At 43.2% G+C, this 27,590-nt stretch overlaps 1 protein-coding gene and 1 long non-coding RNA gene across 5 annotated transcripts in view; one reads left to right on the top strand and one right to left on the bottom strand.

The window, feature by feature from the left end:
- LOC103692325 (uncharacterized) overlaps nucleotides 1-1,570 on the top strand; it is a 101,636-nt gene extending 100,066 nt beyond the window's left edge. Inside the window, exon 10 of the long non-coding RNA XR_015635672.1 lies at nucleotides 849-1,570. This is a non-coding gene — a long non-coding RNA (uncharacterized LOC103692325). The remainder of the gene's footprint in view (nucleotides 1-848) is intronic.
- Wdr64 (WD repeat domain 64) overlaps nucleotides 1-27,590 on the bottom strand; it is a 116,956-nt gene that overhangs the window by 38,893 nt on the left and 50,473 nt on the right. For all 4 annotated transcript variants that reach the window (XR_015635408.1, XM_087581689.1, NM_001430829.1 and 1 more), the window contains 6 exon segments: nucleotides 20,080-20,219; nucleotides 14,259-14,385; nucleotides 11,180-11,328; nucleotides 8,082-8,205; nucleotides 5,562-5,737; nucleotides 1,581-1,757 (listed from right to left, as the gene is read on the bottom strand). Coding sequence is in view for 3 of the 4 variants with exons in the window: in XM_087581689.1 (XP_087437815.1) it covers nucleotides 1,581-1,757; nucleotides 5,562-5,737; nucleotides 8,082-8,205; nucleotides 11,180-11,328; nucleotides 14,259-14,385; nucleotides 20,080-20,219 (893 nt within the window). In the remaining variant the exon portion in view is untranslated.

Raw genomic sequence — 27,590 nt, 5'->3', positions numbered from 1 at the left:
TTAAAAGGAGAAAACCGTTAGGAAGGAAAAAGGTAGAGGAGAAAGCTATGGGTATGTTCAAACATATGGTATACTTAAGTAAAACTAAGTATAGCTATTTAGTCATTATAAAACTAATCATTTTATAAAAAGAATAGATCCTAATAATCTTTACAACCATTTCATTTTAATTGTACCCTAGTGTGGCCTCTCATTCATGGCAATCCCCAGGTTTCAGCCTTCTCAGTGCTCTAATTACAGGTGTGAACCATAATGTGTTATATAAAAATTGTTTGAAAATAAAATTTATGAAATAATATTGTTGCAGAAAGGAAAATATCTAAAGTTGTGTGCAATTCACCAGATCACAGGAAATGGGGAAGATTCTTATGCGGCACCAGGAGGATACAGTTGGCAAAGCCTAGTGGGCCATGAAAAGGTCCAGTTTTTTAAGTACGTAGATTCTTAGGGAGGAAAAGACATTTCCTCTTAAAAGTTTCTTTGTAGATCTGTTAATCCAGGATCTTGTTTAGTCCCTGGTTGAAACAATGTAAGATCAAGCTTATGAAGAAAGCTGTGACTCTGGCTTGAAGAGCAAACATGTTATAACACTAAAATTTTTTTGTAAGTTATATTAACTGTGTCTAGAGAACAACGATGTTGCCGGTTTTTAAAGAATCACTGTTATTTAGCAATATCTGCTGAAATAGTTAAGGCTGAAAATGAAAAAAAAAATCTGGCCAGAAACAAAACAAATTTAATGCCTATAAGTTAAGTACTATTTCGTGTAGTTTTGTTTATTTTTTTATTTCTCTATGACAAAAAATTTTAAAAATTTAAGGAATTCAACTTTTGACACCACTCCACAGGAGAAAATCCGTGCATGGTTGAAGAGATCCTAGACCCTGGGGTTGAACCTATGGTTTTTACTGTGCTCACCAGACACAGTATCAAACGGCCTTCTCAATTCACATCTCTTTACATGGAGTTAGAGCAACTCTCACATTTCATCAGCAAAGCGCCGTTGGATGATAGTGCAGAAACTTGCAAACCGCAGGAACTTGTGGAGTGCTCAGCCTCCTGTGGGGCATCTGCCTTACACCCCCTCCTCAAAGCTCAAGAACCATTGTGGCAATGGAGGCCGAAAGACTGCAGAGGCCAAAGATCAGGGAGGAAGAAAGTGAAAGCAGCAGCACGACAGGACCACTGCACATGAACTCGCAGCAGCTGTTGTTGAAGGAGCAAGATCAATCCAGTCTCCATTCTAAGGAAGGGGAGGGGTTCACAGGCCTCACCCCTAACTGAGGAAGAAGGGACTGGTGATTGGCTTCTGGAAGAATGGGGGCGGGGAGAATCAATTTTCTTCAGGGCATGGTTCCTGGTAGGTTAATAACCATGCTCTAGCAGATGTATACACTCAGAAGTATTCGAACAACATGGATTACTAAATTAAAAAAAAAAAAAAGGCACAACGTTAGAGGATAGGGAGGAAGGGGTAGATCTGGGAAGAATTTTGGAGAGGAGTTGAGGTGACTATGATCGAAATACACTGCATGAAATTCTCAGTGAAAATATTTTTTTAAGAAAGAAATCGAACGTACAGTAGTTTGTTGAGAAATGCTTTTCTGGACGATTAGCTCGACGTCTGGGAAAGGAATGCCCATTGCCCTTTCTTTAGTTGACATCTTCAGATGCACAATATGGCTCCCGTATTGTAGGTAAGGCATGGCATTGGGCAGCTCCCATATCACCGTGAGGATGATATCATCTTCCTTTCCCTTATGAAGAAGAAATTCAGTAAGCGGGGGGGGGAAAAAGGCTCAATGAAATTGTTTCCTTCAAGCTGTTTTTTTTTTAAGTTTTAAAAATTTTTAGTGGTTATTTTATTTATTTATATTTCCAATGTTATCCCCCTTCCCAGTTTCCCCTCCATAAGCCTCCTTCCTCTCCCCTTCCTCCTGCCTCTATGACGGTGCTCCCCCACCCACTCACCCATACCTGCCTCAGCACCCTAGCATCCCTCTATGGCCTCCACAGGACCAAGGGCCTCCCCTTCCCGTGATGCCTGATAAGGCAATCCTCTGCTACATAACCTGCTGGAGCCATGAGTACCCCCAAACCCCTAGTGTACCCTTTGATTGGTGGTTTAGTCCATTCGAGCTTTGGGGAGGGGGTGGTCTGGCTGGTTGATATTGTTGTTCTTCCTATGGGGTTCCCACAATCCTTTCTCTAATTCCTCCATTGGGGTCCCCATGCTCAGTCAGATGTTTGGGTGTATACATCCGCATCTGTATTGGTCAGGCTCTGGCACAGCCTCTGAGGAGAGAGCTGTACCAGGCTCCTGTCAGTAAGCACTTCTTGGCATCAGCAATAGTGTCTGGGTTTGGTGTCTGCAGATGGGATGGATCCTTAGGAAGGGCAGTCTCTGGATGGCCTTTCCTTCAGTCTCTGCTCCACTCTTTGTCTCTGCATTTCCTTTTGACAGGAGGACTTCTAGATTAATATTTTTGAGGTGGGTGGCCCCATCCCTCAACCAGGGGCCATACTTATCCACTGAATATGATCTCTAAAGGTTCTGTCTCCCCTTTGTTGGGTATTTTGGCTAAAGTCCCCCCTTAAAAAGAATAGAGCAAACACTGACTGGTACCCCATTATTCTGCACTGTCAACTCACAAGCATGGTGCTCCACTCAAAGCCTAATTTTCTTTGCTTCTCACTCTCCATGGTAACCAGCACCCTGAATCTGATATCAGGCATGGAAGTTTCCATAGCTCTGCATATACATGTCATCTCTGTATCTCTGCTGGTTAGTCTGATGTCAAACTGATGCAAGCTTGAGTCCTTTTAGAAGAGGGAACCTCAGCCCCCCACCAGACTGGCCCTGTGAGCAAGCCTGGAGGGCATTTTCTTTACTAGTGATGGATGTGAAAGACCTACCCCATCATGGTTGAGGCCACCCCTGGGCTGTGGTTGTGGGGCACCATAAGAAGTCAGGTTAAGCAAACCAGTCTGAAGCACTCTTCCGTGGTCTCTGCTTAACTTCCTGCTCTGAGTTCTGGCCCTTACTCTCTTCAGTGATGGACTACAAGCTAGCTGTGTTTGTATGTGTGCATGCATGTTGGTATGTGTACACGTGTGTAAAAGCATGTGGGAGCCGAAGTCAGGATCATCCTCAGTGGATCTTCCACCTTATTTACTGAGATGCATCTCTCAATCAAATTCACTTGTGCATATTTTTATTTGCTTTTGTGTTATGATAGTTATTGTTGGTACTATTGTTTTTTTTTTTTACTTTTGTATGGACATAAAAGCCAAATATTTTAAGGCTGGTCCTTTTGCTAACAGAACAAGGATTGTTCCAGAATGAAAAGTGGCCAGGGTAGAGCAGAGATGACTGTTGTGGGAGGGAAGACAGTGAGCTGCGTTCTTAGTTCTAGTGTGGCCTAAGTCTTGGATGACCAAATTCCTACGTTTTTTGGCCTTTATTTTTCTTCAGTCAGTGGATGGATAAAAATCTCTTCCATTATTTAAAGCCTTTAGATGTTAGATGTGGTTCTGAGGCTTCTATTCCCCCCCCTCCCGTGTGTGTGTGTGTGAGTGTGTGTGTGTGTGTGTGTGTGTGTGTGTGTGTGTGTGTGTGTGTGTAGAAATTCCTTTGGTCAGCTTTGTTGGGGTAAGAAGAATTTTAGCAATGACCAAGCAGTGTGATTTGGGGTTCCAACAAGGCTTCAAAGCTGTTGTTTGGCCAGGGTTTAGATCCTGAGGCCTCTCATAATCTAAGTTGCTAAGAGTCCAGTCTGCTATGAAAAACTCTGCGAGTGAAAGAGACAACGGTCTCAGTGAGGCTCCCTCGGTTCCACTGCTCATTGAGATTTCGTCTGTTTTACATATTACATTGTCAACTCTGCAATGTGAGACAGGAGGTTTCCTCAAATAGCCCTCACATCTTTATTACTTTCTCTCTTTCAAGAATTTCTCAATAGTTTAGTCTTTCAACCTTTAATGAGCATCTACTATGGGCAGGGTAAGAATTTGGATACAAAATGAAGCATCCCGTTCTCACCAAGCTTAATCTAGGGCTCTGCACAGAGGACAAGAGTAGCCAACATGGAAATGGTTAGAGCAGATCTCAAATCATTTTTGATAGGTGACGGCCCCATGTGTCCCAGTCTGACCTTGAACTCATTCTGTAGCTGAGGGTGACCTTGAACTTGTGACCTCCTGCTTCTACTTCCTGAGTGCAAGGATTATACCTGCCACCACCCCCAGTTTATGTGGTACTAGAGATCAAACCTAGGGCTCTGTGCATGTATAAAGCAAGCAGTCTGCCAACCAAGCTGCACACCCCGGGCCCAGAATCATGGTTCACTTTGCATCCCTTCAAGCACTGTGATTCCTGTCATTGTGCTGATTGATCATGGCAACTTCCAAATGGCACCATGTGGCACTGTGCTTTATCCGGGGTGCCAAGGCAGTTGTCCACAGCCACACCGCAGAGTACGCACGCAGACAGCAAGGGAAGAATCCACTGCCTGGGGACGATTTTCCCTCCTTTCTCTCAGCTTACAAGGATATTAGTCATGCCAGCCAATGTCAGTGCTTCAACACTGAAATTCTATGCAAGACTTACTTTTCTGATCTTAGCTTTCAGAGAACAACAAAGGCAAGGTTAGTCCTTGAGGTCTGACTGACCCGGTGAGGGCCACACTGCCAGGATAAATGATGTTGGCTTCTTTTTAAATCCGAAGAAGGCATTAGTATTCCTAAGCGGTGATAGACTCTCGGGAAAAATAAATTAGCCCATTTCAATCCTCCCCAAACAGCCCTGAGCAGATTGCATCGTTAACCTTAAAATACACAAAGTAATTTTAGTGAGAAATGGAAAAAAGCGACGTGAGCGTCTCTGAATGTTTTATGGGGCTGTAAGGGACATAATCTGCTGAGGGACCTTCCTGAGGAGCAGAGGATTATTGTCAAGGGGGGGTGTGAGCAATGCCAGCAGTGGCTGATGTGCGTGTCACTTTGATCTTTCTGACACCCACTTTTAGGGGCTCCCGGATGATGCTGAAGCAAACATGTGATGGGTTGGATGCTGAGCCTGGGTAACTGTGCTTTCCGGCACTTGCCCGGACTTGAGTCAAGTTAGTAGGGGCATCATAGGACAGTTGGTGGATAAGCACTGTCCTCAACTGACTGGGAAGAGGGAGTTGAATGGGGGCAGAGATGTAGCTCAGTCCGTACGTCACTTGCCTAATCTGGTTGAGGCTTTAGACTCAAGTCCTAGCAGCACACAAATTGAGCAAGCAGGTATGGTGGTGTTTGCCCTGGGGAGGTAGAGGCAGGAGAACCAGGAGTTCAGGGTCAGTCTGGGCTACACAAAACCAGAGAGGAGAGAGTGAGAGGAAGAATGAGAGATTGAGACATATACACAGAGATATACCGAGAAAGAACACAGGAAGTGGCAGAGATATGGAGAGATGGAGACAGATAGACAGAGGCAGAGACACGAGAGAAAAGAGGATCACCATGGATGTCCCCCAGGAGGACCACCCGCAGTGCAAACATGGAAGCAGGGTTCACACCTGGACCATCTTGATAGTCCCGTTGCGCTCCAAGGCAAGGATGAAGTGCTGTTGCTTCACTTGGGACTTGAGGAAAAACAGGCGCAGCAAAGCGTGTTCCTCCTCCACCCAGTCTTTCCCTTCGGGCATCATTTTCATCTCCTGCCCACTGCCAAAGTCCCACAACTTAACTGTCCCTGAGGGCATGGAGAAAAAGTACCTGTGAGTAAGACAGTGAGCACACAGCCTGACTCAGCCCAGGGGACAGTGATCCTGTTGAAATGTATCCTGAGAGGTGCATTTCTGTGGGCCTTGGTTTGTCACAGGCTGATCAAAGAAACAAGAGGCACTGTGTGGTGTCTTGAAAGCAATGTGTATATGCTTTGGTTTGGATCAGTTCATCCCCTGCCCCCCACCCCGGGCCTTAGTGTTGAAGGTTAGGTTTCCAACTTGGCTTCTCTCAGCCTAACATCCCCTCTCCACATCTCCACATGCAATGATGTGACTGTGTGGCCCCTGCCAGGCCACCCCCATTAGCAACATTCTTACCCCATCCTTTATTTGCTCATTACCAACACCAAGCATTCAATATATCCAGGATGCTCTCTGCACAGCAGCAAGAACTACCCAGGGTACTCTGAACAATGGTAAGAACTCTGGCTTCTAAAATGAAAACCACTACCTGCCCTCAATCACTCTATAGTTTGTAGGAAAGCAATAAAAAGAAATTGTCCCTAATGAGCACTCAGGAAGGAGACAGAGACAGACAAAGCTTGAGGCTAGCCTGGTCTACATCATGAACTCTAAGCCAGCCAGAGTTGTGAGGTGAGACCTTATCTAAAACAATAGTCATCGAGTTCATCAGACTCACACTCCTTCCTGGCTTAGGCAATCACTTAGACTTCCTCAACTTGAAAACTCTGACTGTCCAAGCAAGGCAGAGACCAGTGGGGGCTACTTCTCAGTTGCTCCTGAGGGAGTTAACAGTGAGAGGAGGCTGTAGGCGGAGTCGCCCTGAGATGCTAGGAATCCCACTTTCTAAGGTGCCTTAAGTCCCAGATCTCTGCCACCTGAAATTATAGACGGCTCATCAGCATCAGCTGAGGTGTCTTCGGAGAAACCAAGATGGCAGGACTAATAAGATAAAATAACACACTTGCATGCAAATAATATTATTGCTAGACTCATATGGGGTCACTTGCCTGACGTCAGGGCCGTGACGCTGCATCTCCAATACTAGTAATTTTCATATGGATGTGGTGTGGCAAGTGCCTGTGGCGCGCATGGTGAGGCTGCTTTGCTCAGCCATGCTCGTCAGGGAGGAACAGTGTGCTCTCCCACACGTTATGGGCTGATGCGCTCTCACACCTTGGCTTGGCATTCATGACTTCATCCCTGCTGGGCTATCTTCTGTTCCTATTTTCAAACGTCCGACTTTCACATCGGATGCCCACTCATTCCATCAAATGCTTCGTGAGGAAGCATTTATTTATCAAATGTACCCTGAATAAATATATTCTGCACAGTGCACATAGTCGGCCACAGCATCTACACTAGAGCAAGCAGATCCTTTGGGGGTGTTCAGAACAAGATGAGGTGGAAAGGTGGGGCAGTCTGCCAGTCTCTGGTGCCTGCAAGTGCTCCACAGAGAAAGAAATAGGATACACAGTCACATCTGAGTCCAAAAGTCCCCCAAGTTTGATGTGATTTCATGGAACCTAGATATAGAGATATATCCAGTACAGAACTCTAGGCATTCTATACCAAAGCTAGAAGGGTATTTTGCATGGTCTCTGAAGATACTGTGAGTAAAATTATTGTATGGGTTGGGATTGTAGCTCAGAGGTAGCATATATGGGTAGCATGCACAAGGCTCTAGATTTAATTCTTAGTGCACATAAACACACATATGTACACACACATGTACATACACACACTTATATACTATACTATGGCAGCAGCAAGAGACCCCAAGTCTAATGACTGCCTTTTAGCTAACAGGATGACAGAGGCATCAGGACAGAGTAAGTCAGGGCAACACAGCTATTTCCCAACAAAAGTTTCAATGAGGTGGCACACGTGAAAGTCCTTTCAGTCCTGAGGACAGTGTGACGTGGCTTTCCATAATGTATTAAATTATTGTAAGTAGTTAGGCACGTTAAAACTGAAAATGTCGGCGGGACTCTGTGGGCCAGCGTCCTGACTGATGTGCTTAGTGATGAAAATCTTTGGTTTGTATTTTTTATAACTAGTTTTTAAAGTTAGCATAGAGCAGTGGGTTTCATTAGGGTATTTGTATACACACATGTCATATGTGAAAAGCTTTTGTGCACTATTGTGCCAGCCATGCAAATAGGATATAAGTTACTGGTTTGTTTTTGACATCCATATTAAGACATTGGCGGCCGTGAAAGAGAATTCATTGATATTCACTCAGGCATGGCCATCCCTCGGGAGTGTCTGCATGTCAGCCTCATTCACACTTTCCCTTAACCCTCTAAAACGTAGGCGGAGATGTCATACTGGGAACACGAGTCTCACCATTATATGCTCCTGTGGCAAAAAGAAACCCACTGTCATCAATAGTTGCGCAGGTCAGTTCAATACTGAAGCCATGAGGGTCTAGAATTTGGTATATTTGGAGACCGGTCTCAAGTTCCCATACCTATAGACGAGAAAAACATCAGCAAAAACGAGTGTTTCATACATCTGCCTTTCATTTCTGAGCAAAGTTTTTTTTTTTTTTTTTACCATTTTCAAAAATTTCAAAGTAGTACTCTGCACATCTCACACCTTCCCTAGTGTCCTGCCTGGGTGTCGGTTTGCTCAAAGTCAAGCTGTGACAGATGATGCCTATTATCGGTGACTGTGTATCCCTGAGTGCATCTGCTGCATATCAGATAGCTGAGGCAGTCCCCAACCACAGGAGAATAGTCATGTGGAGGCTTTAGACAACTGGGGGACATGTTTTTTAAGGAGGTCTGCCCCTCAGCCCCTCCCCTTCCTCTGTTTCACTTCCTGACTACCACGAGGTGAGGAGTTTGTTCACTCTCACATCCTATCACGATGTGTTGTTTCGTCAACTGTCCAAAGCCACTGGGCTAATTCACCACTAACAGAAACCTCCAGAACCTTGTACTGAAGCAAAGATTTCCTCGTTGCAACTTGCTTGTCTTGGGTTATTTTGTCACAGTAATGGAAACCACATTATGACTATAAGGGTGATTCAGAGGTGGCAGCAGGATAGAAATACAAGAATTAATAAGTGCTCAATTAAATTCATAATGGCTTCAAGGGTTAGAGGCTAAAAGCGTGGTGAGCAGCATACTATGTGGATAAATCCTAAAGAAAGAGCTCACTGGTCATTTTAGGTAGTTTTGTGACTAGTATGAGACATGGTGACAGGGAAGGTGTGGTAAGCAACTGTGAAATGTATCATCTGTGAAACAGCCTGGCAGTGTCAGGAAAAGCCCAGAAACACCATGCTTCATCAACTCCTCCCGGTGGAAACATGCAGAGGGCATAGACCTGTACAGCTATGGTCTACGTCTCTCCTACTTTGTGGCTACACCATGTTCGGGTGTAAATTTTCTGGTCAGTGAGCAACTGAGCCTCCTGGCAGCTCTTGAGCTGGTGGGGGTAGGGCAGCACACTCAGAGGGCCAGAGGCAGAGAGGTGCACCTTTCTCCCAGGGAACAAGATAGTGGCTGCTGGATAGTAACAGAGCCAAGATCGAGATGAAGTCAATCTGGTCCAGAGGCTACATTCTCTGCCTCTGAGTGTTGTGATAGACAAGGTTCTTAGGGGGGAGGGAGGCATGCGGGTCCCTGAATAAATGGATCCTGAGATCACCCATCTCCAAGTCTGAGCTACCACCTCTCACCATCTAATATGGTAGAAAACCTTCCTTAGATACTTCTCTCCGTCATCTGTGGGGAAAGATAAGGCAGACCAGGCATAAGACACCTCACGTGAGTGTAGGGCAGGATTGACTTTAGTCTATTTTATCTACAGGAGCAGCAAAAAAAAAATCCTATGATAATTAACTAAATTCAGGGGATTCAGGTTTGAGAAAATCTCTAGCAGCTGACCAAAGAAGGTTAAAATATGAGAAGGAATTTGATGAGTTCCCAGAGGATGGCTTGCTTTAGTTCTCTAGGCCTCCTCTTAGTGCGTTCATGAGCTAACAGAATGGAAACCTTATATAGACACCTCCAGGTATCACGGCTAGATTTCAGTCATTGTAATGACAGACATAGTTAGCATGGCCAAGTAATACGTCACTCAACACAGCTATTGCTATTGACAGGGCTAGAGGTACAGAGCCCCAAGCCTGAGTGCACACGGCAGACACAGCCAGCCTCGTATTCTACCTTCATGCGAACAGTTAGTGGCTGTGGCAGTCACTTATCTCTGAGTCCCATCTTTCTCATCCTTAGAATTGAAGACTGTGTCTATCTGCCCCGACCTTTCATGAGATTTTAAATATCATAGAGTCAGCGGTCTTGGCACATAGCCTGCCAAGTTATGGTGAATGACTATTACATGTCTTTCCCTTTCTTCTTGCCACACACCCTCCAGTGAAATTAAAATACAAGCTGTATCTGTTGTTGTTGCTGTTGTTGTTCTTACTATATTTCCTTTGAAGTTTCTATTTGGTTCAGAGGGTGGAGACACCTGCCACCAAGCCAGTTGGCCTGAGTTCTAGCCCTGAAACCAATATGGTAGAAGGTGAGAACCAGCTCCTGCAAGTTGTAGACACACACCCCTTCCCCTACAAAATAAATATATGGTGATATTTTTAAAATTTCTATTGTGTCATCTGGCAGTATTTAATCAACCATGTGGCCTGAACTGGCTTGAAACACTCCATTGTCTATTTGTGAAAGCTTAAAGAGAGCTTCAATATATTGTCTCAGTCTGTGGACCACTACATATAAAACTTGCTATTTTACCTATAAGAAGAAAATGATTCGGCCGGGTGGTGCTGGTGCACTCAGGAGGCAGAGGCAGAGGCAGAGGCAGAGGCAGAGGCAGAGGCAGAGGCAGAGGCAGAGGCAGAGGCAGAGGCAGAGGCAGAGGCAGAGGCAGAGGCAGAGGCAGAGGCAGAGGAGGCAGAGGCAGAGGCAGAGGCAGAGGCAGAGGCAGAGGCAGAGGCAGAGGCAGAGGCAGAGGCAGAGGCAGAGGAGGCAGAGGCAGAGGCAGAGGAGGCAGAGGCAGAGGCGGCAGAGGCAGAGGCAGAGGCAGAGGCAGAGGCAGAGGCAGAGGCAGAGGAGGCAGAGGCAGAGGCGGCAGAGGCAGAGGCAGAGGCAGAGGCAGAGGCAGAGGCAGAGGCAGAGGCAGAGGCAGAGGCAGAGGCAGAGGCAGAGGCAGAGGAGGCAGAGGCAGAGGCGGCAGAGGCAGAGGCAGAGGCAGAGGCAGAGGCAGAGGCAGAGGCAGAGGCAGAGGCAGAGGCAGAGGCAGAGAGACAGGTGGATCTCTGAGCTTGAGGCTAGCCTGGCCTACCAATTGAGTTCCAGGACATGAAGGGCTACAGAGAAATCCTGTCTTGACACCCCAGCCCCACTCTACAACCTCCAACACAAAGCTGACATTTCACCTGCTCATCCTTTTCCTGCCTAGGGAGTCATCACACTCACCTTGATCACAGACTCTGAGCAGATAGTCAGCACTTGGTGGAAGTACTTGTTATAGAGCATGACGTTGACTTCTCGTTCGTGAGTGTGAGGAACCTGCTTGGTGTCCTGTATCATCCTGGTCAAAGGATACATGTCTATTACACTGGATCCTGAAGAGGAAGAGTGAAAGGAGAGCCGTCACAAGGATGGGTGGGTCTGATGGGGCCACCTTGTAATCCCACACTCTGGAGATTGGAACAGGAGGACCATGGGTCCCAGGCCAACTGAGTTGCATAGTGATATCACATATTAAAAACTAAGTAAAAAGTGATTTTTACTTTTACAAAAGCATTGCATCCCTAATTGTCAGTTCAGAAGTCTGAAATTGCACAGAGGACTTGACCCAACCATCTGGTCAGTGAGATTAGAGTATAAAAGGCCACTGCTTCAGCATTTAATGAGGTGAGAATACAGTTGTCTGCTCTAAAACATCTCTGACAAACACAGCAAATGTGATTCAGCCAGAGAAAAGCACTCGCTGGAGACTTCATTATCTTTCAAACCCAGGTCACTTTGACCTCCAGTTTCCTAATTTCATAGTCTGCTTTCCTCTTCCCTACTGTGCCTCACCAGTGTGTGCACACCAGTGGTGCAGTCCACCAGCCTTCCGCTGAATTGTGGCTTTCTCTGCCTGTGGAATTGGAGTCAGAGGGTTCTTCAAGCCAGCAAAAGATAACACACGCTGTGAGCATGGTCTGATTAAATATAATGAATGAGAATGATTGCAGGCCAGTGATTGCAACGTCAATAGTAAAATTAATTTCCAAATCACCATAATAATAGATGTGGTTAGCACGGCCAGGGTACGGGAAAGCAGTATTCAATCATTTTCCTAAGTGTATGACTTAAGCCTCAAAATCATATACCTGTCTGCTTTAGTTTAATGTATGGAAATACTGATGATATTATCAGAGCAAGCATTCTGTAGTTGTTTGTTTGTTTGTTTTTGAGACAGGGTTTCTCTGTGTAGTCCTGGTTGCCTTGGAACTCACTCTGTACACCAGGCTGGCCTCAAACTCAGAGATCCTCCTTCCTCTACCTCCTGAGTGTTGAGATTAAAGGCATGAGCTACCACAGCCCTGCAATTCTGTGGTTTAAATAAAAGCAGAACTTCTAAGACTAGGTAGCCTCTTCCTACCTTATGGATGAGGACATGAAGATGCCACTGTAGGTGCTGTGGTGACTTTCTCAAATAATTCCCAAGAACCTCTCAAAGTCTTAGCAGCATTTACTGTTTTCTTAAGGTGTTTAGATTTTATGATATAGACTATTCATTTGGAAATGTTCAGGTAATGCTAATATCACTGTCTGGAAACGTGACAGATGGATAGCCATCAGGCTCTCGGAGGCACACTGGGAGCTTCTCCGTGTGTCCTTTAACACATTAGAGAGAGTTAGCATAACAGGACTGGCATGTGGAGAACTGACACTTTCTATCTTTTTGGCTACTTGTACTACAATAACAGAAACAATGTAGGAAGGAAGGACAAATGCAAATCCGGGAGTCAGAAGTTCTGAGACTGAGTCTTAGCTCTGCTCTAACATTCTAGTCAGTTGAACTGTTTGAGTCTTAGTTTTGCCATTTATAAAACTTCAGTTAACAGTTCCTGCCTTAAAGGAAGGAGGAAGGAGGCATCAAATAGCTGTCGTCGTTGTCGTTGCCGCTGCCGCTGTCATCATCATCACCATTATCATCATCATCACCATCAGCAGCAGCAGCAGCAGATTCATGACCACACCAACAGCAACAATGTGCTCTACCAACCACTGAGTGAGAACAGTGCTGCTGTCCCACCTGGCTCAAAGCTACTCTACATGATGTCACTTGAATCTACACACAGATATGTACACTTGGTGTAATCCTGACGTCAAGCTGATGGCTGTCCTTTGAATGATCAGGCAGTACCCAGAGGTCGGTACTTCTGCAAGGAAGAACGCGACCCAAAGTACGCAGGAGTGGGAAGCACTTGTGGCTTTTCTATTCTCCATTTTCTTTTCTGCCTTGGGATTTGAATCCTTCAGTATTCTGAGGATCGTCGGGATGGAAGTGCTAAACCCAGTAATCGAGAGAGCTAGTGTCCGTGTTCAGAGGTGACATTTGTGTAAAGCCGTGAATCTGTTCATTTCAGAGGAGGGCAAATAAAGGAGAGGCATTCCCAACTGGAGCTACGTTCTGCTTTACAGGCTGGGAAATTATCTACTGAGCATGAAGTGAGAGAGTTCACTTCTAACCCAGGAAAAAGGAACAACTCGAAATTAAAACTAATTGCATTCCCCAACAGAGAAAGCACCAATCATTCCCCTGCCTTGATTAATCCCCCTGGAACTCAGAGCAGGTGGTCAGCAGCAATATGGTTAGGGAAAGCAATTGTGGTTAGTGTTCCAGAGGGCAGAGCTGCTATTAATATAGCCATCTTCTAAAAGCTAAAGTCTGTGCATGTGAACGGTAGCCAACCAAAATGGCTGACGGGGTTCTTTTTCTTTTCAGTGTCTGTGGAGAGAAAATAAACCCAAACAAAATGAAACATAAAACAATTTGGCATTGTGTTCAGGACTCATTTTTCCTGGGTTCTGCCCACCCTCCCTACTGTTCATTGTCTGGAAACAAGGGCAGTTGAGGAAGTTTGTATCCATCTTCAGAGTAACCAATTTCTTACCAGAACTGTCTTGCTTCAGAAAACAAGTTCATGCTGCTACCTTCAAGTGCCACTACCCCATGACAGTACCAATTTAGTGTACCCAAGAGTCAAACCGGAGACCTACACATAGCATCAACTCCCTTGCCCCTTCTTTCTGGTTCACCCGGGCCATGTACTCCTGGGTTATCATCTTATAGAACTGACTTGGTATTTTCATCAAGCTGAGGTTCATTTAACTCACATAGGATGATAAGACAGTAAAATTAATAGATTGTCACTTAGCATGGTTAGTCATTTCTTTTTCTGTGTGTGTGTTTTCATAGTAAGAACTCAAGAGCTATCTTTTTTTTTAAAAAATGTAAAAGACATGAAATTAATTAGTCAGGCCTAGGCCCTCATACCTGTGATGAGCATGCCGTGGTTAGTATCATATACCATAGCGTAAATCTGCATGTCTCCTGGTCCTCCCTGGCTATCGTGGAAGACTTGTAATACTGATAGAGTCTGTATATCCCACACTCGGAAGACCTGGGGAACAGGAGGGTTTGTACACATTGTTATGCTTTACCATCACGTCTTTAAAGTGGATCATGTTCTTCTAAACATAGACTGAGAAGTGATTGACACTGTGAGCGCACAGATGCTCTGATTCAACTTGGTTCTTGATTCCCACATTGGCATGGCGTAACCGACTACAAACCATTGCTTAAGAGTCTGTCTCTAGTCACTGGATTCCCCTCACGACTCCCAATATCCAGACGACAGAACTCATTTAGATGTCTATCAAGAGATGAATGGATAAAGTATGCTACGCACACAGAATAGGATTTCATACAGCCACAAGAAAATAGATGCCTCTGGACATCACAGTAAGTGAAATAAGAGACTGAGAAAGAAAAGAGAAACGACTCCGTATTTTTTCTTATAATGAACTAGACTTTAAATTGAGAGTGTGCATTTATATGTGAATGTAGGTCATAAGACTAGAAAAGGCGTCATGAGGGAGGAGGAAGAAATGTTAAGGGAAGTCAGTATCGGGGAAAGTAACAGGAGGAGAGGCTGTGGAACCTGTGTGCAGATTGAAATGGACAAGAAGAAAATACAGTGAAGAGGTGGATGAAGAGGCCGCTCTTTGGTGTTAGTAATTTGCTGGTGCCTTTGAGAGAAAAACTTCTAATATGGATGAGGTGATGGCTGCCTGCTGGGTTCTGTCAACAGCTGTAAGCAGGGGCTGGATTGTTGAAGGTGTTGATGCCAAAGCTTAGGAGAGCCTAGCGAGCCAGTCAGCCCTGGGGATGCTTAGGAAGAAAACAGAACCAAACTGTTCCAGAAGGACTCTGAATTGGTTTAAGGGACAAGCTCACTGAACAAATCTTGGGATGATAGAATGGAGTAATGATTAAACCTTGCATATGTACAAGTGACCATAAATTTCAAACAACAACAACAACAATAACAACAACAAAACAAAACTATTCATAGTCTGGTAGCAATAAGAGTAAAAATGTCGTTTTTCCAAACAAATCGGGAATGCAATAATTTAAAAAAGGATTCTTTTAGAAGTGGAAAAATAGTGAATTATGAAACTGATTAAACTTTGAGAATAAAGGAGTGGGGGACTCAAGTCATCAGCCACAAAACATCATAGAAAAAGCACAGGAGAAAGGCTTTGCCTGCAGCCCTCTGTGAGAAACAATAAGTAATAATAATAATAAAGGGGGCTTAGAAAAATGAAGCAATGTGTACCCAAGGCTGCACGCTCTGGTTCAGCGGGGGTTTCTGGCTCTCCTCCGGGCAAAGCTTCACGTCAGTTGCTGTTAGCCAGAGGCATTAATAACTCTTTTCTCCCCCTTGATGAGTGTTTGTTACAGAGTGAGCAGAGTGAAATATCTGAGTGTTAGGAGTTGAGCTCATATTCATAGAAAACAGTACAACACTCTAGACCAAAAACGGCTCAGCGTTAACAAGGCACTTGGAATTTATGCACATGCGGTGACTGGAGAACCAGGAGAGGGGCTTCTCAAATACAATGACCAATGGAAGTGCTATTAATATCACAGCAGAGCGCAGACACATAACAGGAAGATGGGTCATCGTGCTGCCCCGTAAGTACTCTTTAAACGGAAACATGGACATCGTGACACAGCACAAGTCTCATCATTAGAGCCCTTCTTCAGAGCCATGGTGTCATTTAGATGGGGTGAGCAATTTAGGAACAGATTAGTCTTTCGTGTATCAAGGAAGTCTGGGATTTGGCCTGCCTTTCTAAACATTACCAATGGCCACAAGAGGTTAACTAGTGAATCAAATCAGGTTGATTCAATGCGTTACACGATTTTACATTGTCAGGAGCCTGGAAACCTGTGAGGCAATGAAACCCTTTGAGAGATGTCATCATGGGAAGATGGTACATGTGAGAATTGGGGTATGTATGACTGAAGTACAAATGGATGGCAGGTGCTTGACATGGTCTTTATAGGGAATTCAACGCAAAATTGCGTATTGAGTTGTTACCAAAAAACAAAAGCAAACCAAAAATCTCTTAGTAATGTGGAATTGGGCTTGCTAATTTTATGACTGGCAAGGAAAACAATGAGGTGAAGACATCAGCACACACAGCCTTTGCACAGGCTCATAGTCCCCACTCCTATCTGAGAATCTGACAGTTGACGGCCTCTCAGAGAGGGAGAGAGAGTATTTTAAGAGTGTAGCACCTGGTATGTTATGAGAGAGAGAGAGAGAGAGAGAGAGAGAGAGAGAGAGAGAGAGAGAGAGAGAACACAAGCTGGAAGGGGAAGAGGGGTTAGATCTTAGAGGCTATAGGGGAAGTATGAACATATGTGTAGGATGAAAACACATTGTACATGTCATACATTATAATACTTCTGTTCTCATACACAGAGCTAAGCGAGGCTGCTTCCTTTCAAGCTGCTTCCTCATGATATCTACAAACACCACATAAACATGCCTGCAAATTCAGACCTCTGCCCTCTGTCCCCTTCAATGTCCCACTTATCTGTCAAGGTTTTATTCGTGTGCTTGCTTAAACTCCTTTTCCGGTTTTCCACCATTTTTATTGCATTCTGCCCTTCTCTGCTGTCTGCCTTTTGCTTTGTGAGAACAGGGTGACAGAGAAAGAAGCAAACTCGTGATTCATGACATGTTACCTCAGGATGACAAGTATGGCCTTGGCAAATTATTGCCTAGATCCCATTTTCCCCCACATGTACAACTTGTGATAATTGTGTGTGTGTGCGTGTGCGTGTGCGTGTGTGTGTGCGTGTGCGTGTGTGCATGTGCATGTGTGTGTGTGCGTGTGTGGTGATAGGGTTAGTAGGCACTCATTCTAATATAAAACAGTCCTGTAAGGTTGTAATCAAAAGAATTGGCCATGTACTTTGCACTCTGCCAAATATTTTGTATCATTGACTAAACGATAGTTATCAAGATTACATGGCAGATTATTTGGATTTTGATACAGTTATATTTTATATTCCACTTACCAGCAGGTGCTTAGGAATTACTTGGAAGCTGTATGAATATGCACCTATATTTCCTTCTGAATGTTTGAGGAAGTTCTATGTTTTATCTTTAACTTATAAGGAATGTATCTTTTTGCATATTACCCAGTGGTGATATGACTACATATGTGTTTTCCTTCATGGTTAGTTTGTCTACTAACTTGTATGGTGTGAATTGTGATTTACTCTTAAATTTTAAGTGTTAATCTCATCATATAAGATTATACACGTGCGCGCGCGCGTGCGCGCGCGCGCACACACACACACACACACACACACACACACACACACGCGCACACACACACTAGTCCTTGCATTATCTCTTTTGTTCTGTAGACCTAACTCTTTTTGCATATTATTCTGTTAGGTATTGTAGCTTTATCACATGTTTTCATAGCTGATTGCCATCTCTTAATTATATCTTCCGCAGAAATGATAGCACTAAGTTCCCCTCTGAATCCCATGACCTCACCAGCCACACTTAGCTAGCTATGTTTATCGTACCAGGCGAATCCCTCTTACTCAATGAGTCTGAAGTCCAATTCCCACTGTTGATTACCTCCAAGATGTGAGTGCCACTGTTGAATCACCACAGTATCTTGCCAGGCTCATGACTGCTGTGTTCTGAGGCCTTTTCAGCTTAGTAGAACTTCTGATTACTTTTCTCCCCTAGTGGCTTGCATAACTCCTTGAGATACTGTGAGAGTTTGTCTTCAAGGAAGAGGCTTATAGGTCAGTTCCAGCTCAATTCCTCTAGAATATTCTTTTGTATCAGAATCTTTACACTAACTACAAACTTGGAAAATGGCTAGCTAAACACTCCAACATCACTAATATGTAGATTAATTTATCGAATGGCATCTTTTACAGGGTAATATTCTGATGTATGAAAATCTTATCTTTCTGACGTATGCTCTTGAATAAATATATCTCAGTGGAGTTTCATTATTCATTTTATTCATTAATACCCATTCATATTTATTCATAATTGCTCATATCCATTAATAAGATACCTATTCATCTTGTATGTATGTGTATGATACATGTTCATATGTGTGTATGTATGTGTGTTTGATATGGGTGCACAGGTCAGAAGACAGCCTTATATGTTAGTCACTTTTTACCATGTTTGTAACAAGGTCTGGTTCACTACTGCATAATCCAGGCTAGCTGGCCTGTGTGCCTCCAGAGAGTGTCCTTTTTGTGTCTATCATCTTGCATAAACACTGGGGTTAGAGATGCTCATGCTACATATCTAGCTTTTACATGGGTTCTGGGGATTCAAACTCAGTATAACTTATAATATTCATAAACTTCTTTTTACACTAAACGGAAATTACTACAGAAATTCACAACTGATCAAAATACAGACAACAGACCATGGGTATCCAACACCAACTGACCCAACTACAGTACAATCCATACTGGAGACTTAGGAAACCGAGAAGAGGGAGGCAGAAAGATTGTCAGAGTCAGAGCCCTAGTCCTGCCTGTAAGACAGTGTCTTTTTAGGGGTTGGGGATTTAGCACAGTGGTAGAACGCTTGCCTAGGAAGCGCAAGGCCCTGGGTTCGGTCCCCAGCTCCGGAAAAAAAAAAAAAAAGACAGTGTCTTTTTATATATGTCAGGGAGATGTACCCATGGAATCCCAACAATGTGGTCACTTAAACAAGACCTGCACAATGACAACACTTGTTGACAGGCCAATTTGGATGGAGAAATCTCACAGGACTGCACCCCTGGATGAACAGCTAAAGCCAGTTAATGGCTGTGAAAGAGGGAGACGTGCTCTTCGGGGCTGAGTCCTGGTAAGTCATTCAATCCCAAGCAATTGGTTCTAACCATAAACACACACACACACACACACACACACACACACACACACACGCAACACTGAAAGCACTCAGCGGGTTGTACATATACACATGTAAATGCTTGTAGCAAAAAGTAAGTAGGAGTTTGCAAGGGGGTGTTGTTCAACGGGAGGAGTTGTGGGGGTGGAGAGAAGTAGGTCATGTAAATGTAGCACCCAGAAAAAATTGCAATTGCTATTATAACTAGCCATACTCATTGAACTTATTCTTCCTAAGACATTCAAATAGATTGTATTTAATCCAGCAAGAAGTATTTTACTAATATTCAAGATTCTCATTTCTCACATTTATAACTCACTTTTTCTTCTGTACTACTTTAAAGAGGACATTTAAGTAAGTTTCATAACAAAGAAAAACACAGAAGTCCTTGTTTTTTTCTAACCTTAGTGATGACAAACTTATCTAGAAATGGAGCCTCTGGTGTTTTACTACAGGGGAGAATCCTATCGTTTCTTCACCATATGAAGGTTATGTCTATCTTTAAACATGTCCTTTCTTATGCTATGGTCAACAGAAATAGTAGTGGCTGCTCTTCTCTGACATTTTTCTCAGCAGTCATCAGTTACTCCAGAGAAAAAATATGCATGCATGCATGTGTCCATGTATGTATATATGTATGTATGCATGTATGTATGTATGTATGTATGCATGCATGTATGTATGTATGTATGCATGTGTGTGTTCAGGTACACATGCATATGTGTATACTTGTATGCATGTATATGTCTGTGTATGCACATGTGTATATGCATGCTTATGCTGGGCCTCCATGTAGCTGACCTTAAGAACAAAGAGCTTCATTTTGGTTCCATTATTTTTTCTTGTTACCTTTGCAGAGGAGAGGCTGATGACATGTTGCTCCTTCTCGTTGTTTACGATCTCTGTGATGCTGAACATGTGTCCCACCAGCTTCCCAACTGGCTTAGTGCTGATGTTTGGGTGCCACAACCGGAGGACTTTATCATCTCCTAAAAGGACGACAGTGACAGGGGGTTTTGTATTCTCAAAGGTTAAAAGGTGTCTTCGTTTCATTCTGTGGCTGTAACAAAACACCTTGATCAAAGTAACTTAGGGAAGAATAGGTTCATTTTAACTGACAATTTCAGGTTTGAATCCATCAGAGCAGGGGCAGGAAGGAATTGGAAACAGCTAGTCCCAACACTGCGCCCTCCCCGCCCCCCCAAGTCAGGAGCAGAAAGAAACAGATGCATGCTTCTTGCTTGTCTAGCTTTTCCTGCTCTTCCTCCGTGGGAAACAGCATGACCCACTTTCAGGCTGGGCTTTCCCACTTCAACCACGGATCCCAATCGGTATGCTCACAGGCCAACTGGCCTAGGCAATCCCTCACTGAGAGATCGATCGTTCTTCCTGGTGATTCTACAGTTGTGGCAAGGTGACGATTAAAATTTGCCACCACAAAAAGCATCTCCCATTCAGTTAGATCCTGTCTGTTTTCCTAGCAAACCACAGCCCACATGTCCCCAGAGGCTTCCTTCTGTGAGTGGCTTGCGAGGCACTAGCCTTCTCTTGGCTCTGTCTTTGACAGTCGTATGTTCACATACAAATGTGAACTCTCATCAATATTTCATGAGTAGTTTTCTTGATTCAGTACTTCTCCGCTCTGTCATACGTGAATACATTATTTATACTTTATTTACTTCCAAGACATATTTCAGGCAGCTGGTCTTTTGTTTTTACAGCCTTAAATTATGCAAACATTATAATAATAAAAGAAACTGGGGGAAGAGGCAAACTGCTCACTCTCTCCAGCAGGGGCAAATCATCTGCCTTTCATTTTTCCATTTTCCTGCTTCCTACGGAGCCACAAGCACAAGCAATTTGTACGCAATTATTTTTGATAGCCTAGCTTTTGTCTTTTAATTGTGAAAATCTTCTGGGTACATAGTAAAACAATGAATCAGGATAGAAGGCTGACATTGTTGTTGGAAACAAAAAGCAAAAACCCAACAGATTTTCCAGCTTGCCCTTTCAAGCTCCAATTTCTAGTTCTGTTTCCTATAGGAAGTCATTGTTAACCATTTTTGCATTTTTACTGCACATGTGTGCATGAGTGCATGCATGCGCGAGAGCGCGCGTATGTGTGTGTGTGTGTGTGTACAACCACCTGTGCATGCCAGTGTGAACACCAGAGGTCAAGTTGAGGTGTCTTATTTTTGAGTCAGGGTCTCTCTGAAGCTCATCCTCTCAGGTAGGTGGGAGCCTGAGGAATATGGATGAGTTATGACAGTTCATCACTTACATACAGGATACAATGATTAGATCAGGATGGTATCTTCTATCACAGATTTGTGTCTCTCTGTATTGGGAACATTTTAAAATCCTGTCCACTGTGAAATATTCACTTAATTGCTTTCATTTAAAAACCCTGTCTATTGTTGAAAACAGTCAATTAACAGCTCTCAGGTATAGTTATGCTACTGTGCTTCGGAATGTTGGAAGGCATTCCCTGTGCCCAAACGTGTGCCTGTAACCATCAACCACCTGATCTCGTCCCTCCCTCCCCTACTCCCTTCTCAGGCTCTGATAGCTACTATCCTCTACCCTCTTTAAGACCAACTTTGAAATTTCCCATGGAAATGTACTATTTGTCTTCCGGTGTTTGCCTTATTTCATTAGCATGACATCTGCAAATTTGTCCACATTGCTATAAATGATGGCAAATTCCTTTTTTTATTTATATAGCTAAATAACTTTCCCTTGATGGTTCATAATCTTTTAACCATTATCTACAATGTATAATTCTCTGGTTCTGGATTTCCCCTCTTACTTTATTCATCAATGCTGTAAACAACAACAACAACAAAACCAAGCCCATCTGTGTGTTCACATTTGTTTCTTTCATTAGTTGCTAATAGTAAGTTTCCAGAAGTAGAAACATATTAAATCATGTTTATGACTTTAAAATGCACTGCCAAGTTGCTTCCCAGAATGCTTCTACCACAGCACAAGGCCAGTAGCTCTGTGGTCTAACCAGCAAGTGGACGCTGTGATTTAAAGTAAAAAACAACTTTAATGCAGCTAAAATAAAACATACATGCTGACAAGCAAACTCAGGTCCCTCTGCTTCTGTAGCAAGTGGTCTTATATGAACCATTGCCCCAACTCCTTCATCCCACTTTCTGTTCTATTATACTGGACACACATCTACATCACTAAACTGAATAATTTAATACTTTAAATCACTCAATCCTTAGGAGTTCGTGTAATATAAGGATGTTAGGTTATACAACTTCAAGAATATTGTCTTGGAATTCCATAATACTTTTATGATTCAGCTTCCAGGATGATAGTTAATGAGTTATTTGTGAAATAGAATATCCAATATCTTTAAAAAAAATCTATATTTTAAAAATCATTACACAATTTACTTTTTAAAAACATAAATAAGTTATAGCCATGCATTTGTGCCCATAATAAAGGCTGCTTAAAACAAATAAGTTTCAAAATAATATGACACGGGCAATGAAAATATCTTCCTTCTTAGTCATGTAAACTCTGAGCTCTTGTGTTTCTTTCACTGAAAATTGGTACCTGAACACCCAACTGCAAGGAATCCAGTTGGGTTCCCAAGAAGAGAAGTCTCGCACGTGTTGCAAAACTAGCCAGTTTCTGCATGCACATGCATGTGTGTGTGTGTGTGTGTGTGTGTGTGTGTGTGTGTGTGTGTGTGGCCCATAAAGGTGTGGTTGTGCGTTTTCATAGCGTGGGTGCTCACCTGCCTCAGGGCACTTGAAGAATTCAGAGGAGAACCTTTGGGTACCACCCTCTCCTTTCTACCTTGTTCTAGTCAGGGTCTCATAACCAGGGGACAGTCATATATATATATATATAAACCCTGAAATTCGACTGATCTGTTCTACTTGACCTACAGCACGCCCTTGTCTACCCACATGACTGACTTGCCTGTAAGCGCTAGATACTTTTTTGTTTAAGTAGACACATCCCTACTGAAAGAGCCAGCTAGATACAGGGAACAATTGGGTGACTTGGTAACTAGATATTCATAGATTAGCCAAATGTAATAGACACAGAGACTCCAGCGATTCCAATTGTTTTGCAGGGTCCCGAGAAAAACAACTGTACTATTTTCTCTACCCTTTCCATTCTCTCCCAATCCACTTCTTCAAGAATATACCAGAATACCTCCATACTTTAAAAAAATTCCCGAGTACCATGTCAACGCAACATCCCACTCCATAATCATTAGCTATTATTTATTTAAAATGGTCTACTAGGCTCCGTTTTGAGACAGCCCCTCTTCTGGCTTACAGTGGTGTCCAACCAGGTAACACATGGTAAGAGCTCATTAAGTAGTTATCGGGCCGTTATGACTTGGTTGCTAGGAGAGGTCACAGCTTAGAGGTTGAGTGTTAAGTGCCAAAGGATGGTGGCCGGGAGAACAGGCATTGGACCTTGGTTGGTTCTTCGCATAGTCCCTTTGTGAAGGTCAACTGTTTTTATCTAGGCACTTAGATCTTGGAGTAGCATGAGAAGGAGGCTGAAAAACTAAGACTCAGATGGCTCTTATTTTCTATAGACCGAATTGTGCCCTCTCAAAATCCATGTTGAAGTCATAATCATCAGTGTGGGGATATTTGGGGAGGAGGCTAGCTTTTAGTAAGGCCATAAAGATGAGGTCCTCATAAGAAGAGGACCAGGCAGTTTGCTTCTTATCTCCCCACCTCATGAGGAGGCCACCTATATATATACACCATGAACATGGTCCTTATTAGGAGGTGACCATATTGATACTTTGATCTTAAACTGAAAGCCTCCAGAACTATAAGATAATAAAATTTTGTTGTTTAAACTACAGAATCCATGGTATTTTGTTATGTCAGCTATATATATACACCATGAACATGGTCCTTATTAGGAGGTGACCATATTGATACTTTGATCTTAAACTGAAAGCCTCCAGAACTATAAGATAATAAAATTTTGTTGTTTAAACTACAGAATCCATGGTATTTTGTTATGTCAGCTAATCTTAATACAGCAATGCAGTATTAGAAAGTAGATAAGCAGGAAATTAGTTGTTTTAGATGTCAATCAAATTGTACTTTATTTTTTATTGGTTATTTTATTTATTTACATCCCCCTTCCCGGTTTCCCCTCCTCAAAGCCCTGATCCCCTTCCCCCTGCTTCTTTGAGGATACTCACCCACCCACTCCCAAGTCACCGAAGTGTTAAGAGCAACAATCAATCTTTATTGAGAAATTTCTACCCACATGGAAATTTGCTGGATCTTAAGGTATATAAATTCTAGATTTTATTCTTCCCCAAAATCTACTTTATTTTTTTTTATTTTTTATTTTTTATTTTTTTATTAACTTGAGTATTTCTTATATACATTTCGAGTGTTATTCCCTTTCCCGGTTTCCGGGCAAACATCCCCCTCCCCCCTCCCCTTCCTTATGGGTGTTCCCCTCCCAACCCTCCCCCCATTGCCGCCCTCCCCCCATAGACTAGTTCACTGGGGGTTCAGTCTTAGCGGGACCCAGGGCTTCCCCTTCCACTGGTGCTCTTACTAGGATATTCATTGCTACCTATGGGGTCAGAGTCCAGGGTCAGTCCATGTATAGTCTTTAGGTAGTGGCTTAGTCCCTGGAAGCTCTGGTTGCTTGGCATTGTTGTACTTTTGGGGTCTCGAGCCCCTTCAAGCTCTTCCAGTTCTTTCTCTGATTCCTTCAATAGGGGACCTATTCTCAGTTCAGTGGTTTGCTGCTGGCATTCGCCTCTATATTTGCTGTATTCTGGCTGTGTCTCTCAGGAGTGATCTACATCCGGCTCCTGTCGGTCTGCACTTCTTTGCTTCATCCATCTTGTCTAATTGGGTGGCTGTATATGTATGGGCCACATGTGGGGCAGGCTCTGAATGGGTGTTCCTTCAGTCTCTGTTTTAATCTTTGCCTCTCCCTTCCCTGCCAAGGGTATTCTTTTTCCTCATTTAAAGAAGGAGTGAAGCATTCACATTTTGATCATCCGTCTTGAGTTTCGTTTGTTCTAGGGATCTAGGGTAATTCAAGCATTTGGGCTAATAGCCACTTATCAATGAGTGCATACCATGTATGTCTTTCTGTGATTGGGTTAGCTCACTCAGGATGATGTTTATCAGTTCCAACCATTTGCCTACGAATTTCATAAACTCGTTGTTTTTGATAGCTGAGTAATATTCCATTGTGTAGATGTACCACATTTTCTGTATCCATTCCTCTGTTGAAGGGCATCTGGGTTCTTTCCAGCTTCTGGCTATTATAAATAAGGCTTCAATGAACATAGTGGAGCACGTGTCTTTTTTATATGTTGGGGCATCTTTTGGGTATATGCCCAACAATAAATTAAATTAATAAATTTAATAAATTAAAACAATAACATTTTTACTTATATATATTTTGTGTGTACATGCATGTAGGTGGGGTGGAAAGCATTTGTGTGCCATGGTTCATGGTCCTCTTTTTCTATTTTGTTCATCCCAGAGGTTGAACTCATGTTTGGCAAGTTTGGAGGCAAGCACCTTTACCTGAGGTAAAGCCATCTGACCCAATGAGCCATCTGACCCAAAGTCTACTTTTTTTTACGAAAAACAAGTCATGTGCTTTTGAACTGTGGCATTTCCTCTGTAGTGCTCCCCCTAGTCTCTCTTCCTGACCTTTGATGGAGTGAAGAGGTTTTATTCCCATGCTCTCTGGGCCTCAGCCTTCCACAGCACTGACCCTGTAATTGTGGTTGCTCGTAGTTTATATGGTGAGCACTGAATTAGTTGTTTGCGGTAAGGTTGACAAACAACATGTGCGTGTTTTTTGCCTGTTAAGTTTTAATGTGAAATCTAATGTATCATTTATCAGCTCTCTGAGGAGCTTGCTCTACTAGTGCAGTTAACATATACCACAGTTATTTTGTGAGAATAAATGAACTTATACATGTCTAACTGAACAGATCCTGATTTGTATAATATTGGGGGGTGGGGGGAGGGCACGGGAGAAGTTTCCACATGGACATGTGAAGTATGATTCTTGGTTCAAAGTATTTATAATCTAATATAGCCACAAGGCAAGTGTGAAATATTAAGAGATAAAGAGACAAGAGATAAAGTGTTCATAGGCAAATTCAAAAATGAATAATCAAATAATGATATCAAATGTAATGTATTACTTTTTTACCATTTATATCATACATTATAGTTCATAAGGAGTTGATTCTCTGTTGTGTTATTTTCCATTTAACTCATTCTCTGTCTTTTGTTTCCTCTCTCTCCCTTTTCCTAAGGCAGGATTTAAACAAAGCTACTCATCAAAGACAGGCTTTTCTTTCTTTTAGCAAACTCGTCTCTGCTGTCGTCATTCAGTCCTAGCTCAACGCTTTTGATGAAATGAGCTGGCTCAGATCACAGAGGACTGTGTGGGAGAGCACCCTGGTGTACAGCATCACAGTGGTCCAGATCACAGAGGATGATGTGGGAGAGCACCCTCGTGTACAGCATCACAATAGTCCAGAAAAGAGAAAACCAGGCTGAGGGCAAAGATAGTTGACTGAACCTTAGTTCCACTAGCTGACTAGCACAGCTTGTGGCAAATTGTTTTCTTTGCAGGGGCCTCCGTTGCCTCTTGTATAAAATGATGACTTTTCAAGATTCGGTCCTGCTCCATTTTAGCTCTGGGAAGACAAGGTTACTTCGGTGAGTGTAGAGAACAAGCTCACATTGTTATAGCAACGAGGAAGCCTTGGAGGGTTCAGTTCCATGCCTCAAAGTACAAATTCCAATAATGCAGTACTGTTTAACCCTCACTGCTTTTCACCAGCCACAGCTCAGAAGTACAGTATTACCAGGCACGTTCCAAGATTTGCCCCTCGGGCTCATAGGTACAGATAACATTGACTGCAGCATTCCTGAAGTAGGTGTTACTACTACTAGGGAAAGTGGGGCTCTCTGTGGAAGAAAGTCTGTGACTTGTGTACCACATGAGGAAGAACTTTTGCTTGCGTTCCCAGAAATGTATCCTGTACATGAAGCAAGGCTCTGGGCTGAGTCACTAGTCAATAAGAATATTACTCAGAGGGGCGGGATGTTTACAGTTGCTGAGAATTGGCAATGTCTACTTATAGAGGCTTTATTAACTGACAGTTCAAAAGACTGTGCATGGTGTAAAGTAGCAGTTGCTCACTGATCATACTACAACACATTTGATTCTTTCATCACAGCCTCCTGACCAGGGCTTTGCCTGTGTGCACTGTAGAGGAAACAGTCTTCCTTTGGCTACATCCGGAGTAGGCCTACTGTTTGTGTGGATGCTAACTGCGTCCTCATACAGTATGA

Source organism: Rattus norvegicus, chromosome 13 (genome assembly GCF_021556685.1).
Source record: "Rattus norvegicus strain SHRSP/BbbUtx chromosome 13, alternate assembly SHRSP_T2T, whole genome shotgun sequence".
In the NCBI taxonomy this organism is placed as follows: domain Eukaryota; kingdom Metazoa; phylum Chordata; class Mammalia; order Rodentia; family Muridae; genus Rattus; species Rattus norvegicus.
This window is presented reverse-complemented; position numbering and strand designations above follow the sequence as displayed.